This window comes from Sardina pilchardus, chromosome 19 (genome assembly GCF_963854185.1).
Source record: "Sardina pilchardus chromosome 19, fSarPil1.1, whole genome shotgun sequence".
NCBI lineage: Eukaryota > Metazoa > Chordata > Actinopteri > Clupeiformes > Clupeidae > Sardina > Sardina pilchardus.
In genome coordinates this window covers 15,727,817-15,744,565 of record NC_085012.1, presented here as the reverse complement: position 1 = coordinate 15,744,565, position 16,749 = coordinate 15,727,817, and the positions used below count along the sequence as shown (strand labels likewise).

At 37.9% G+C, this 16,749-nt stretch overlaps 1 protein-coding gene across 3 annotated transcripts; it reads right to left on the bottom strand.

Moving 5' to 3' along the window:
• Positions 1-925: 925 nt before the first annotated feature.
• Positions 926-5,627, bottom strand: LOC134066252 (phospholipase A2 inhibitor and Ly6/PLAUR domain-containing protein-like). 3 transcript variants are annotated; one of them, XM_062521513.1, is made up of 5 exons: positions 5,616-5,627; positions 2,993-3,106; positions 2,640-2,807; positions 2,282-2,401; positions 926-1,935 (listed from the first exon to the last, which is right to left on the bottom strand). In XM_062521513.1, the coding sequence occupies exons 1-5, from the start codon at positions 5,617-5,619 to the stop codon at positions 1,730-1,732; spliced, it is 612 nt and encodes a 203-aa protein (XP_062377497.1). In that variant the 5' UTR covers positions 5,620-5,627; the 3' UTR covers positions 926-1,729. The 3 variants fall into 3 exon arrangements, with proteins under 3 accessions (XP_062377497.1, XP_062377498.1, XP_062377496.1); XM_062521514.1 differs by lacking the exon at positions 5,616-5,627 and adding an exon at positions 4,136-4,237 and having other exon boundaries at positions 2,640-2,782; XM_062521512.1 differs by lacking the exon at positions 5,616-5,627 and adding an exon at positions 4,136-4,231.
• Between the last annotated feature and the right edge of the window lie 11,122 nt (positions 5,628-16,749).

Below are 16,749 nucleotides of genomic sequence, written 5' to 3'. Positions count from 1 at the left end.
TTCACTTAGAGCTGGTGAATTTCATGGCCAACTTATGTCACCATTTCACTGCACTTACTGGCAACTCATTGTTCCTTAGACATATAGAAACGCGTAATACATACTCTTTTCATTTGCTTAGGAATGAAAAAATAATAATTTAGATGCAAATAGACATAATAAATAAATAAATAAGTAGGTGGGTAGATAGAAAGATAGACAGATAGACAGTCTTTAAAAGGCAAAACTACAGTGTTCCAGCTGCCATACAAACACAGCACTCACTAAAAAATATGTTTAGTCATATACTCCACAAGACACAGTAATAGCAGCCGTGACCTACTGGTTAGAGCTTCGGGACTGCCAGATCGATCCCCGACCAATAGAAAAAATGTGGGTTGGGGAGGTGGTTGAGCACTGCTCTCCCATGCCCACATCTATAGCTGAAGTGCCTGTGAACAAGGCACCTAACCCCTCAATGCTCCCTGAGCACTGCTGTAACAGGCAGCTTGCTTCTCTGGGTTAGTGTGCTTCACCTCACTGTGTCCACTGTGTGCTGTGTGTGCACTAATTCACGGATTGAGATAAATGCAGAGACCAAATTTCCCTCACAGGATCAAAAGAGTATACTAACTTACTTAGAATAGTCTTAATAAGATGATTCTAAAAAATGTTCTAAAAAGTGCTATTGCAGTGGGTAAAACTCTTTCTATATATGACTTTCTTACAGTTAATGGTTGATGTATCTAAACACACTTTTAACAATTAATTTGTCATTCACTTGAAACTATGACAGTTAGCATGTTTAGACATACATGATTTATATATTTTAGAATTTGTTCAGTAGCTTATTATTTTTATTTTCAGCTACAGTATATTTCTTACATATTTCTACAGACAGACACTACATAAAGTAGTGAGCAGCAATATTTATTTACTCGTATATCTCACTCGCTCATCTGTTAGCACCATTTATACCATGTAAAATAAGAGTCTGCAACATGCTATCAAATGGAGTAGAAAAAATCGAATACAAATTATCAATCAAAATGCTAAATACATCTGAATGCTCAATGATGTTTAAATCACATTAATTAATATTTAATGTAAACTTATTTTAAGCAATTTCATTGGAATTACATCAAATTGGCATCACAGCATGAATCAATTTTGTACACTGAAAGAAAAATGCTTTATTCTAGACACTTCATTTATGTGCAACCGATGTACACATTAAAACTAGGTAAATCAAATTCATTTGGTCAGTACTAGCCTATCCCCTGGCTATAAATAATGGAAATGGCCCAACTCTAACACCAAGCATGCATTTGAATAGGCCTATATCATTGCACGCAATTGGATAATACTTACACTACGACCAATGCACGACCAAACTTGATCTCCCTGAAAGAAGATCTAGGTGGGTGGGTGGGGCTAGGCTAATGTCATGGCCCCAGTTAACTGTGTTATTAACAACCATAAAGAAGTAAACATACTCCTCCATCAGAAAGAAATAATGTATGATTAGGTAAACAATATGCTTATTGATTTGTATTGTTTTACGTGTATTTAGGTCCCATTGAGATTAAAAAAGTAAATATAATTTAATTTATAACATCATTATCCCATCACCTGTAAGTTCTTAATAGTAGTAATAATCTTTATTTTCATTAGTGCATCACTGTTGTGCTTTGGTTAGCAATAGTCACATTTTTAACTGAATTGTTAATGTCAAGACACAGACTACAATCTAGTGCATGAATATTCCAACTACACTCAAGATGATCAGAAAATGGAGGTTCAGTTTAAGATCCAAAGCTTCGTTACACAGGCAATCCTCACAGCAAGAGAAGTTACCAAAGCCACTAAGGCCCTGCAGAGAAGGACACACATTCCTGGATGCACAGCCACGAGCCAACATGTTGTTTGTGAGTGACACGCCAGTTGGCAAAGCCACTGAAAAAGAGAAAACAATCTCGCTTTGAGTGAAGAAGCGTACGTTGCAGTTTATAGCATGAGAGAAATGTTAATGGTGTACATATCTTTACAGTTCATTGCCCACAGTCACCACAGTTGTGCTATCTACATAAACAATATAGCAATGACAATAAAAATAGATAAATGACTTATAAAACAACAACACATGAAAAGCCATACAAGCTTTTAGTGTCTCAAATCCAATTGGTCAGATTAGATAACAATAAACATTTTTAGGTCTGCTCTAAAACTGCTCAATGCAAAAATGGGTTCTTCCTAATAGGGGTCATGATTTTTTTTTTCTGAACATGCAGGAAAAACTCACCGGTGCCATCAAAGCATCGATCTTCTATTCCCACACAAGTGACATTAGAGAGACAGACTTCATCAGTCGTGCTATTGCAGGTAAAGCAGGATAGGTCTGTCTCTGTTGTATCAGTAGGAGCTGAGGTAAAATACACAAACCAATGAATAATTAAAATGCACATGCAATCTATCTATGTATCTATCTATCAATAAGTCAATATAAGAGAGACAGATTCATGTAAAAATCAATTACACATTGCACATATTATAATCATAGGTTTGGGGAAATGAAATCTGTCAGCCAATGTCATCTCAATAAAGAAAATTTGTTGGACATAATTGAGAAGAAATTTACAAAATAAAAATGGTCGCCCAACCTGCTATTGCATTAGAATTGCACCCATTTGTATTGCAACAGGAAGCAGCAGTAGTAATGCGGGTGAATCCCGTGCCAAATGAAAAGTTCTCTGTCGAGTCCAGGGCATTCAGATCATTACACACAGTCGATGGAATGCAACCTCTGATGGGGAACTCAAATACATTTGCTAGAGGTAAAGACAAATATTCATGTAAAGAAGGTCATTTCTGCTAAATTACTTGCCAGTTGGACTAGAAATTAAAAGTGTACAATGTAGATATGAAGTACATTTCAACATCTATGATTTATTACAATCATGGATTCACATATCCTAATCAACGACACACTGGAAAGTTTCATGTCATGACTTACAGTCGGTGGTTACTCGGCTGGTTGATGAAAAGCACACATCTCCAGTGTTGCATGTTTGGGTTGTTGGGTTACTGCAACTACCAGTGCATTCCTGGCACTGCAACTGAGCAGAAACTATCAGAAAGTGTTTTCAGTTCAAAATGCTCCAGAACAGTGCATTATCTAATTGGTAACACTTTACATTACAGATCAGTAATAAGTGGGTAATGTTATGGTAATATATATATGCAATTTCATGGTAATAATATTTTTAAACCACATATTACAAATAATTAATGTGTAACTTCTAGACAATTACTGTGCAATTACCATACAACAACAATGCAAATAACTTGGGTAAAATAAAACGGTAATAACTGCTGTAAATATGTACTTACCGAAGCAATACATATTTAGGATTTACTTATTGTGACATAAATATTTCTGTAATTATACCAACATGATGGTGCTATGAAGGACTAAATTACATAGTATCTTCTAAGTGTTATGGCACAATTACACAGTGGTCAAGGTTTTTGTAGTAGTTAGTTTGATGGTAAAATGGGACCTGTTATCTGTTATTATGATGAATTAAATGAGGTAATTTCATAATAACTATATGGTATCAGGGTTGTAAAATACTGTTTTGTCTTTTTGAAAGGATTTCAACAACTCCCCACCGTACAAAAAACCTTTTGAAACAAAAGAGCAAAACAGTATTTTACAGCCCTGATACCATATAGTTAATTACCTAATTTATTTCATCATAACAACAGATAACAGGTCACATATTATGTCACAATAAGTAAATCCTAAATATTGATCGCTTCGGTAAGTACATATTTAGAGCAGTTATTACCATATTATTTTACCCTTAAATCCAAGTTATTTGCATTGTTGTTGTATGGTAATTGAACAGTAATTGTCTAGAAATTACACATTAGTTATTTGTAATATGTGGTTTAAGCATATTATTACCATTAAATTGCATACATATGACCATAACATTACCCACTTATTACCGATCTGTAATGTAAAGTGTTACCATCTAATTTTTAACATGATCAAAACAAAGAGCTGTTCTCCATCTTTCAAAGGCAAATTAAATATGCAAAAATATATTATTAAAAAATACATTTAGAAATGTTCAAATATTTCTTTTACCTTGATAGAACAGTGCAGAGGCGAATAAGATATTGATAAACAGACACATCTTGAATAGGCCCAGTGATTGTGACAATTGTGACATGAACCACAAAGCAACCAGCCTGGTTTTATATGTGAGCAAGGTATGCCCTGTGGATGGAAATTGGTCTAACGCCTCTCTCAGAAGAATGAGGAAAAACACCATCTTGACATCTGATATTCTTATCTCAACAGTATGTTGGCAATAACACAGCCCAAACTAAATTTTTTTGTAGTTGATACCAAATTAATATCAACATACATGTCTCTTAGTTTTGGTCTAAAGCTGCTAGGTAACAAACCTTGCCAAAACAAACATCATCTCAGCTTTTCTTTTAGTACAGATGATCATGGAGTGTCACCTACTGCATACCTTAATTGTGTTCCCTTGCTACGCAAGAACAGTGAAGTAATCAAGCAGCTGTTGCCAAATGTGACCCTTCAAAGAGAAATCAGTCACTTTGCGCACAACGTTATTTTGAGAAAATCCACAATAAACAAACTTCCGGGTTACAGTAAAATGTTGAATTTCACGTCTTCGCATAGTTCGACAGTATACACACTGTAAAAAAAAAACTGTTAAAAAAACAGTACATTTCCGGCAGCTGGGGCGCCAAAAAAATACTGTGCGCTACCAAAAAAATACCGTGAAGAAACAGAAAATTACTTTCTCGTAAAAATACGGTTATTTTCCATAATTAAAATACAGTTTGTAGTTGTCATTCTAAATAGATTTTGCCTTATTTTCATGTTTTTAATGTTTAATTAGAACCATTTTCATATTTTAAAACAATGAAATTATATACAAATATGGTTAATAAATGTTGTATTACGAATAATAATGCTTAAATTTACAGAAATGTGCTGTTATTAGTTGGTTTTCATGGATATTGGTTGTATTTTAATTTATATTTGATGTGATATAACAGTATATGACACACAAAATAATGTGATTCATCTTTCAAAACATGTCACAAAAATGTGGAAAAACATGATATTGGGTTTATTATTGCAATAATTTACTGTTAATTTCAAAATCCCATCAAATGCATTTTTAGAGCTCCCTCCCCAATAACACCATGTGTTAGAAACCCTTCCGCAATAATACTAACATTATTGTGGGGCCCAGGTTTCTCCAGCAGTGCCTCTGCAGACACATAATGCAAGTAAGCATTGAGTGCCTAACTTTGTGACACTGCCAAGGGGGCAAAAGAATGCTAATTGAGAAAGCATTCAATTTCGCAATGCACCCAAGCAGGAATATACATACTCTCTAAAATGTCCATGTATTTTAATCATGGCCTTCTCTATAGTGGTAATCCTGACAAATTCCTTACACAGTAATTTTCTGTGGACTGTTATATCAGTTGTTCTATGACATACAGTACACATCCGAAAAAGCCACAATAAAGAGTAATGAGGAAAAATTAAACATTATAAACAAGAAACTAACACTTACCCATAATCCCTAACTGCTGTACTGGGATTCAGCCAATGTGAGCCCTAAGGACTAAGGACTAAAGACTCAGACTTAATTGATCTCAGGTGCTAAGTGTGTGAGGCCACAACCTCGAAGTTCGCCTACAAAAAAGCCACCATCTTTGCCCAAATAAGGAGATCCGGCATCTTGAGATTTTTTTCTATGGGAAAATAACATGGGGATTTTGAATTATCGCACCTGTTAAACTCTCATGAGGACGAGTGCAGACGTTTTGCACTACAAAGTTGTGTCCTCTGCCTTCAAGTGCATACTGTGATCTTCGGTAGGTGAAGATGGCACACTTTGATCTTTGCTATCCCAGAGCTAACTTACAATGCAACTTGCCATAGGCAGTTAGCTTCAATTAACACCCGGAACTCCTTATATGGGCAAATATGGCAGCGTTGGATCCTATTTGTAGGCGAACTTCAGAGGTCTATGGGCGCAGATAGGTATTTGGGATTGGGACAGCACTTCACAAGATCACATGTGTCAGTATAGTTGAAAATCCAATGTTGATTCAACGTAAGAGGGGACACTTTCAATATCACTTCAACATCAGGCTTCAACATAGTTTCAATGTTTCAAACTATATGAAATTACGAAAGATTTTTTAACGTTTTTCAATTAGAAATATATGCATTTCTGATGGGGGTTTTTTGTAAAAGAACATGAATATAGTGTTTTCCACAGTTACAGTGATTTCTAGTTATTTTAAATTTGACATGTGAAATCACAGTCTATTTTTGTAAAATAAATGGCATTTCCTAAAATAATTTATTCCAGACAAAATCTTTAAAAAAACACAGTAAAATCCTGACATATCACACTTATTTTTTACAGTGTGGAGCATTTTTTAACATCTTCTACCCTTCCTTTAATTGTATATTTGATATGATTTACATAGTTAGCACAACTATGTTAACTGTGGGCTCTGAATTGAAAAGATAGCCAACATACACCAAGGATGGGCAACTGGCTGCCCACAAGCTCCTCCTCACTCGGTGTGGCCTGCGGATCAATTTTCAAATGTCATTAAGAGTCATTGCACGAGAAAACCAGGCAAAACCAACAGGAGGTAGGAAGATGGGGGTCGGCCAAATCGGCTCATACTTTGTATATGTGATACAGCGCCCTCCACAATTATTGGCACCCCTGGTTAAGATGTGTTCTTTAGCTTCTAATAAATTCTTTTTTTTTTTCAAATAATATAGGACCACAATGAAAAAAAGTGTAAAATCCAACCTTTAATACAAGTGCATTTATTTAGAAGGAAAAAAATCCCACGTTAAGAAATAATTATTCTTCATAAAATCACCTGTTCCACAATTATTGGCACCCCTAACAATTCCTAGGAAATAAATGTAATTAAAGTATTTCTGTCATTTCTGTCATTTCTACAGTAGTTTACAAAGTCAATCAGAGTATGTAGGAACATTTCATTAGTAATTCTTAACATCCTGTTTCCCTGGGCTATCAATATGACGTGACACAGAGGCCATTTCTCTTCAACATGGGAAAGACAAAGGAACACACTGTTCAAGTAATGCAGATGTGTGTCGACCTTCACAAGTAAGGCAATGGCTATAAGAAAATAGCCACTCGCACCCCTGTCCATATCTATGGTCAGAGGAATCGTTAAGAAGTTTAAAACAACTGGAACAGTGGTAAACAAGCCTGGAAGAGGACGCAAGTTTATTTTGCCATCACGCACAGTGAGGAGGATGGTAAGAGAAATAAAAAAATCTCCAAAACTCACTGTTACAGAATTGCATCAAATGGTTGCATCTTGGGGTCACAAAGTCTCCAAAACAACCATCAGGCGCTATCTACATGCCAACAAGTTGTTTGGGAGGCATGCAGGGAAAAAGCCTTTCTCACTCAAAATCATAAGCACAAACGTCTGGAGCGGTACTGGGCCTTCAACTGGGACCGTGTGCTTTGGTCAGATGAGACAAAGTTAGAGCTTTTTGGCAACAAACACTCTAAGTGGGTCTGGCGTAACAAAAAGATGAGTATGCAGAACAGCACCTCATGCCCACTGTGAAGTATGGGGGAGTATCGGTGATGCTGTGGGCCTGTTTCTCTTCCAAAGGGCCTGGGAACCTTGTTAGGGTGCATGGCATCATGAATGCTTTGAAATACCAGGACATTTAAATCAAAATCTGGTGGCCTCTGCCCGAAAGCTGAAGATGGATCGTCACTGGGTCTTTCAGCAAGATAATGACCCTAAACATATGGCCAAGTCTACACAGAAATGGTTCACCAGACACCGTATCAAGCTCCTACCATGGCCATCTCAGTTCCCAGACCTCAACCCCATTGAAAACCTGTGGGGTGAGTTGAAGAGGAGAGTGCAGAGGAGAGAACCCAGATCGTTGGATGATTTGGAGATTTTGTGCAAAGAGGAATGGTCGAAGATCCCTCTTTCTGTTTTCTCTAATCTTGTGAAACATTATAAGACAAGATTAGGTGCTGTTTTATTAGCAAAAGGGGGCTGTACAAAGCATTAACATCAGGGGTGCCAATAATTGTGGCACACATGATTTGATGTAAAATAATTATTTCTTAATGTGGGATTTTTTTCCTTCTAAATAAATGCACTTGTATTAAAGGTTGGATTTTACGCTTTTTTTCATTGTGGTCCTATATTATTTGGAAAAAAAATGAATTTATTAGAAGCTAAAGAACACATCTTAACCAGGGGTGCCAATAATTGTGGAGGGCGCTGTAAGTATGTGGAACTATGAACAGCCATATACTTAAAACCCTCAAACTCTTTTTTGTTGTGGAGTTCTGGGGCCCCTCTCAGAGAACCTCAAAAATCCAACAATTCATGGCTGAAAATGACTGAAATTGCCATTTCTACCCTGATTATCCTGATAAAGATATGAACATGAGCTTTATGTTTCCATAGAGCTTAGGTAGAATAGTTTTAAAGACCAAAAGGTGCACTAGGGGGTTATCTGCACCACTGAAAGCAGAATTTTCATCCCTCTAAAATTGGTCATTTTTAGGAGGCATTATCTCACATTCGCAGTGGCTTTGGTGGATGGTTTTACTGTTGCTGGACAGAGGAACATGTTCTGATTAAAAAACAATTGTCGTCTAATTGGGCCACACATAATGTGCGCCGTGCCAGGAGGGTCTCATGCATTCTCATGCAATGACTCTTAAAATGTTGGTCTAGTTTCATGTTTTTTTTTTTTTTTTTTTTTTTTTTTTGGTCCACAGATGGGGTGCCTCTTAAAGATCCGTAGAGTTAAACTTACTTCTCTAGACTTACCCCTCACATCACATGTCAGTCACAATCACTCAAAAGTGAATTCAAAGTTACCCTACAGTAGCATTAGCTACAAAATACAGCAACAACTCCACTTTGTTGTGTGTGTTTAGGCTACAGTTGTGGCCATAAGACATTTTAGCATGCTAACGTTTTTTTTTTTCAGTTAGCCTATTAGCTGGGTTGATCTGCATTGAGCTCTCAATGAGCATCAAATAAGCTAATAGGCTAACTGAAAAAAGCATGCCAATCATATTATGATGATGTGGGGCTATTTTAATTCCAAAGGCCAAGGGAACTTTATCAGGATGCTGATCCTGGATCTGCCCTCCTATATGGGAACTTAACATACATATGGCTCCTGTATTTTAAGGAAGAATTTAATTTATATACGATACATTATTCCTTCACAAAGAAAAATGGTGTCCTTACAGTAAATGTTGGATTTTTCCTCTCTTTTTTAAAAATGAAGGCATTAAGATCAACTTCCCCCAAAAAATGTTTCTTTTTATTCCTCAACTTTAGTATGTGTATGTACTGTAAACGTATGGCCACAACTGTATGCTTAGAAATAAAATCAGCCTTGAAAGATTTCAATTTCAGTCGCGACTACAACACCATGCACAAAGATAACTTGAGTGGTTGTGGTTATGCTGGCCCCTATGAATGCATGTTGGTTGGTTTAATAAATATGTCAGACTGCTATACTGTGTCTATTTAAATATAATGAACTCTCCTGATTCCTGATGTCCTACTTATCCCAGTGGTGGATACGCGCGGTCATATCTGGCCTTCTGACAGCTACAAGAAAATATTTGTGGCCCTCTCTGTCATTAAAGTTTCCCATCCTTGATTTACACAACCAACAAATGTCTCATGCTAAACATGCACTTCTCCACTATAAAGTGAGATTGTGTTCTCTTTTTCAGTGAATTTGCCAAATGGCTTGGTAATCAGCACTTTTTCACGTGGCTGTATATCCAGGAATGCGTGTCCTGTTGCCAGCTTTGGTAACTTCTCTTGCTGTGAAGGGTGCCTGTGTAACGAAGCTGCGGATCTTAAACTGAACCTCAGTTTTCTGATCACCTTGAGTCTAGTTGGAATATTCATGCACTATTGTCTTGACGTTTAACAATTCAGTAAAAAAGCTTGACTATTGCTAACCAAAGTATGAAAGTGATGTACATGTACAGTACTAATGAAAATAAGGGTTATTATTACTATTAAGAACTTAGAGGTGACTACTGTCTGATGGGATAATTATGTTATGTCTGAAATGATGTACTTTTTAACTAAAAAAAAGCATGTTCTGTTCTGTCATGTCAATATGCATTTGCATTGTGTTTCGAAGTTTCAGGAAGTTGGGAATAACTATAGGTTACTATGGGGGGGAAAATTAAATCATTTGATTTATAATATGATCTAAATAAATATTCAGAAAAATATGCCATTCAAAACATCAAGAAAGTATGAGACAAATGTGCCTGACTGAAACAGATGTTCCTTACTGTATCATAATTATATATACAGTATATACAGTATATACAGTATATATATGGGTGAAGAAATAATAGAGCATACTGATTAAGAGAAATAGAGAGTGGCATGGAGGTATGCGTCTCTAAGTTGATGTTAATTCACTTATTCATAAACATCCATGTAATGCATTGCAAGCTGTCTCATTTTGCTTTCACACCATGGCAGGGGTAATCATCTAACTGAGCATTACAAGTAGGCCATAGATAACAATCAGGTAGTTACAGTACCATTAGTCAGTGGAGTACTAATGCATTTGTGAAGCAATCATAAAAGCAAACATACACATATTATGAAAAAAGTATTGGAAAATAAACAAATAATAGTTATAATAAAAAGATTGTATAAAGAAAGTAACTCTTTAAATCAATTGCTGTACATGTAGCCAATCGTTGATACCAATCAATTGTTGATGGGACATGTAATGCTGTGTCTTGTACTAACACTTAGTTTGCATGCAAGGTTATAAAACTGTGGTAAAACAAGTAAACATAACAAACTAACCCACACATTACATTAGATTAGATTCAACATTATTGTCATTGTGCAGAGTACATGTACAGCGCCCTCCACAATTATTGGCACCCCTGGTTAAGATGTGTTCTTTGGCTTCTGATAAATTCATTTTTTTTCCAAATAATATAGGACCACAATGAAAAAAAGCGTAAAATCCAACCTTTAATACAAGTACATTTATTTAGAAGGAAAAAAAATCCCACATTAAGAAATAATTATTTTACATCAAATCATGTGTGCCACAATTATTGGCACCCCTGATGTAAATGCTTTGTACAACCCCCTTTTGCTAATAAAACAGCACCTAATCTTGTCTTATAATGTTTCACAAGATTAGAGAAAACAGAAAGAGGGATCTTCGACCATTCCTCTTTGCACAAAATCTCCAAATCATCCAACGACCTGGGTTCTCTCCTCTGCACTCTCCTCTTCAACTCACCACACAGGTTTTCAATGGGGTTGAGGTCTGGGAACTGAGATGGCCATGGTAGGAGCTTGATACGGTGTCTGGTGAACAATTTCTGTGTAGACTTGGCCATATGTTTAGGGTCATTATCTTGCTGAAAGACCCAGTGACGATCCATCTTCAGCTTTCGGGCAGAGGCCACCAGATTTTTATTTAAAATGTCCTGGTATTTCAAAGCATTCATGATGCCATGCACCCTAACAAGGTTCCCAGGCCCTTTGGAAGAGAAACAGGCCCACAACATCACCGATCCTCCCCCATACTTCACAGTGGGCATGAGGTGCTGTTCTGCATACTCATCTTTTTGTTACGCCAGACCCACTTAGAGTGTTTGTTGCCAAAAAGCTCTAACTTTGTCTCATCTGACCAAAGCACACGGTCCCAGTTGAAGGCCCAGTACCGCTCCAGACGTTTGTGCTTATGATTTTGAGTGAGAAAGGTTGTTTTCCCTAGCCTGGTCCTAACCATCCCATAATACTACCATTTCATTTCGTATTATGGTCTGGCATTTCTTTGCTCTGAAGCGCTTGCAGGAAGCGGGAAGTAACGCCCAGTTCTGGTTTGAATTGATTGGACAGCTCTCACCCAATCGGCGATAGTTACTCATAACAACATAGCGCAGGCGTTTAACGTCATCGTCACGAGCGCCCTCCCCCTTTCGCCCCCACCAACCCGTCTCTTCGTTTATTGGCTGCTTTCTGGAGGGGGGGCGTTCTGTTACAATTCTACCGAGCAGAATGCTCCACAGAGGAGCACGGCCAGACTCGTAGTGGAGGCAATCCTTGGCCGGAAGTACGTGGATGGCTCGCGAGGCTATGTTTTCCCTGCATGCCTCCCAAACAACTTGTTGGCATGTAGTTGTTTTGGAGACTTTGTGACCCCAAGATGCAACCATTTGATGCAATTCTGTAACTGTGAGTTTTGGAGATGTTTTTATTTCTCTTACCATCCTCCTCACTGTGCGTGGTGGCAAAATAAACATGCGTCCTCTTCCAGGCTTGTTTACCACTGTTCCAGTTGTTTTAAACTTCTTAACGATTCCTCTGACCATAGATATGGGCAGGTGTGTGAGTGGCTATTTTCTTATAGCCATTGCCTTACTTGTGAAGGTCGACACACATCTGCCTTACTTGAACAGTGTGTTCCTTTGTCTTTCCCATGTTGAAGAGAAATGGCCTCTGTGTCACGTCATATTGATAGCCCAGGGAAACAGGATGTTAAGAATTACTAATTAAATGTTTCTACATACTCTGATTGACTTTGTAAACTACTGTAGAAATGACAGAAATGACAGAAATACTTGAATTACATTTATTTCCTAGGAATTGTTAGGGGTGCCAATAATTGTGGAACAGGTGATTTTATGAAGAATAATTATTTCTTAATGTGGGATTTTTTTCCTTCTACATAAATGCACTTGTATTAAAGGTTGGATTTTACGCTTTTTTTTTTCATTGTGGTCCTATATTATTTGAAAAAAAAATTAATTTATTAGAAGCTAAAGAACACATCTTAACCAGGGGTGCCAATAATTGTGGAGGGCGCTGTATAAAGACAACAAAATACCTTTTGTGTCTAACCAGGAGGGCAAAAAAGCAGAAAGGTTATATATAAGTATGTGCAGCGTATTAATAGTGTCTGTGTAGTGTGAACAACTTGTACAGATATGTGCCGTGTAGCAGTAACATTGTAAGAGAAGCATACATATACGTATAGTATCAGTCATACTCTTACAATGCTACAGTACAAGGGTAGTTGGTTGGTTGTCACCAGGATACAGGGCTAGAGTTCAGTAGGGTGACAGCCACAGGGAGGAAGCTTCCTCTGAACCTGCTGGGGGGTGAACTGTCTGTGGTTGGGGTGGGAACAGTCTGTGATGATGATGCTAGCCTACTGCGTGCCCAACCCAAGCATTGCTTGCACTAGAGATGGCCTCAATGGAGGGGGGAATGAGGAACCAGTTGGGCTTGGGTATTAGCATACCTGAGAAAAAAATCAACACACCATCTGATAACTAAACACATATGCTCTGATAGCATTCCTCTGCCTTTTGTCTGTGAGATTTATAGAGTAATAAGCTATCTTATCAGTGCAGGGATCTCAAGTCTTATGCACTGAACATGGGGTTGACCTCACACGACACCATGCCACAAATGCCTTGTCTCACACAAATATATTTGCTCCACCTAATGTTATTTTGATTATTGAACTGACAACATAATCTGGTCATTTTACAGGATTTGCAGGTTATGCAGTACGTGCATACAGAAGAAAAAGGAAGCACTTTGCATACAGTACATTGTGTTTGTACCTTTGGCCAAGCACACTGAAAAAGAAATAGGGAAGTGAGTGCCCTATACCACACAATTCCGAATATTTTCAGTGAAGGCAAGTCAATCTGCAAAACATTGCAAGCATATCCTACAAACTTTATCGATAATATTCCTAATGTTTTCACTTTGGTGCATTTAGACAGTGATAGATGGTTTGTCTGTGTTTGTATACCTTTGGCCAAGCACGCTGAAAAAGAAATAGGGAAGTGAGTGCCCTATACCACACAATTCCCTATATTTTCAGTGAAAGCAAGTCAGTCTGCAAAACATTGCAAGCATAGAGCCTACAAACTTTATCGATAATATTAATATTCCAATTATTTTCGATTTGGTGCATTTAGACAGTGATAGATGGTGTCAGTCAAAGCTGCAGTTAGTCTGGTAGATTGAGTGGACTTAGCCAACATTTTGAATGTATACAACTCTCATGCCTTTCCTCCACTACCACTGAGCACCGTCCCATCGAGTTCATGCTTGTTAGTGACTGCATGAACTGTGATAGATAGTCAGATCTGCCAATGATCATAGCCCTGTGCCTATTGGACCATAAGATCTGGGAGCAGTAGATTTTTGCTAAAGAAATAAGAGGCTCTATGTGGAGGTAAGCCATAGACAGCAAAATAAATGGACAAACAGACTCCGTTGACCGTTGTTCTCAGACTTTGTGACGTTAGCCATACGTTAGACCGGACCCGCGTCACACAGAGCAGGTTGTTTGCGCCACGCCCCTTTTGAGGGGAAAACATGGCCTCAGAACAAGCAAGGGGGCAGCGAACGTTCTGAGAGTGTAGACAGTATGGCGGCCGCCATGCTAAAAAGTAGACCAGTGCTAGTTAGCCATTCCATTGAATCGAACGAAATTCATTGAACCGCTAGTTAGCCATTCCATTGAATCGAACGAAATTGAATTCAACGAAAACGGAAATCTAGGCTAACACTTGGCTAACACTAGGCTATCGGCTATGACAGAAATTATCTTATCTTGGAATTATCTAACGAACATACTTTATATTCGAGCCTGTGAGTCAACTACACTACATTAAAATTAAAATGAGAGGCCAAAAATACAGGAAAACAATTTCGTTATTTAACTGGAGACTCGATGAGATAGTATGTCCGGGTATGACACTGACTTATTTCCTATAGCAAAGCATAGATTTATGTTCATAACATTATATTATAGTTAGGATTATAACTGATCCGTCCCTAATCAATGCCAAAAAGGGGAAGAGCAGCTACAGTATGTAGACACAGAGATGTAATGTAACTTAGCAGAAATGCTTAAGCACAGAACTTGAATGAGGAGCAGGGCTTTGAACCAGAATTATTTCCCAAGTCCGTTCTGAACAGAAACAGTATTTTAATGTTTCCGGTTTTCGGTTCAACCCAAAAATGTACGTTCCTGAACCGGTTAGAACCAAAAATAAAGTTCCCGAACCAGTTAATAGCGTTCCATGTCAGCTGCGGGACATACAATTAAGTCTGGTCATTAGGACTTTAAAATTATATTGTTAGTCTGTTATTATATTGATTGGACCCAAAGGTTTTGGATGTGAGATAGACTTGCAGGTTTCCAGCCTGAGCTGGGCCTGGGCGATATCCAGATTTGCCGGCAGGTCAGGCAGGGTTCACCCAGCCTAGGCCTACATAGCTGCCATTGTGAATATTAAATGAATGTATAAACACGTGCCCAAAACCTTGTCAGGGCCCAGAGGGAAATGAAAACAGATTGTGCCTGTATGGCTGGCAGCAAGTTTCTCCAATACATTGAACCTCACTAATTGTCAAATAGCGAAAAAAAATGGTATTAACCGGTTACCATTATTTTAGATAAACGTTTCTGTTCCGGAACATAAAAAATGTAAAGTTTCTGGTTTTGTTTCTGTTGTTACGTCTGCATGTGTTTTTGTGTGTGCATTTCTGTTTGCCTGTTTTGTGTTTCTGTTAATTTCAGACGGCCCGGTGAGTTGATGGCTGCTGATTGCCCGGTGCTGGGATTGGGGCATGCTCCGTTAAAAGGGGGCTGCTGACGTCACCGGGGGCGTTACGTCTTGGGCCTTGGCTTTTGAGTTGACCGCGCCACGCAACACCGCTCTGCTGCTTCGCTCTCGGTTTTTGCCACCGCCGTCGTTCCCGTCCTTTGCTGGAGTGGGAGTCCGGAGAAGGCCGGGGATTTTTCCTGGGCCTGTGTCTTTTGGAGGCCTTGTTTTTTCGTCATATTATCTTTTCCTTAATATTATCTTTTTTGTAATAAACACTTTTTACATTTACTATTGCGCTCGTTGCCATCTCCTATTTTTGTTCATGTCCTACAAATCCCCTAGACTGGGACATGACACTGTTCCTAGCAAAACATCAAAAGTTTCTGGTTTTCGTTTTCGTTCCGTGAACTGGTTCAAAGCCTTGATGAGGAGTATCTGTACTTTACTTTCAGTACATTAAGCTTATAAGGCTACTTTTTATACTTATGTACTGTAAATACTTTCATTTTCTGATCAAATATCTGCACTTCGACTGAAGTGTGCACTTCTATCACAATTCTGGTTAGACTCCGGCATTTAAATAAACATATCACTCCATCTGTTCATGAATTTGTATGGGACATTTAGTCTCCCCAGTGTTGACTCTATAGCTGGAGCCCTGATGCACATAATTTAAGTGTGTATCCAAATCAGACCTACACACTATAAGGTAGGCTACAATAATCTCCAAAATTCTATTGATATTCTAAGAAAAGTAAATATTAACCAACAGAACATTTGGCAACAGCTGCTTGATTACTTCAGTGCTCTTGCGTAGCAAGGGAACACAATACTGTAGATGACACTCAATGTAATCACATCTACATGTAAAAGGAATGCTGAGATGACGTTTGTTTTTGCAAGGTTTGAATGTTTTTTCAGTTGTTACCAAGCAGCTTTAGACCAAAACTACAAGACTCATGTTGATCTTAATTTGATATCTGATATCAACTACAAA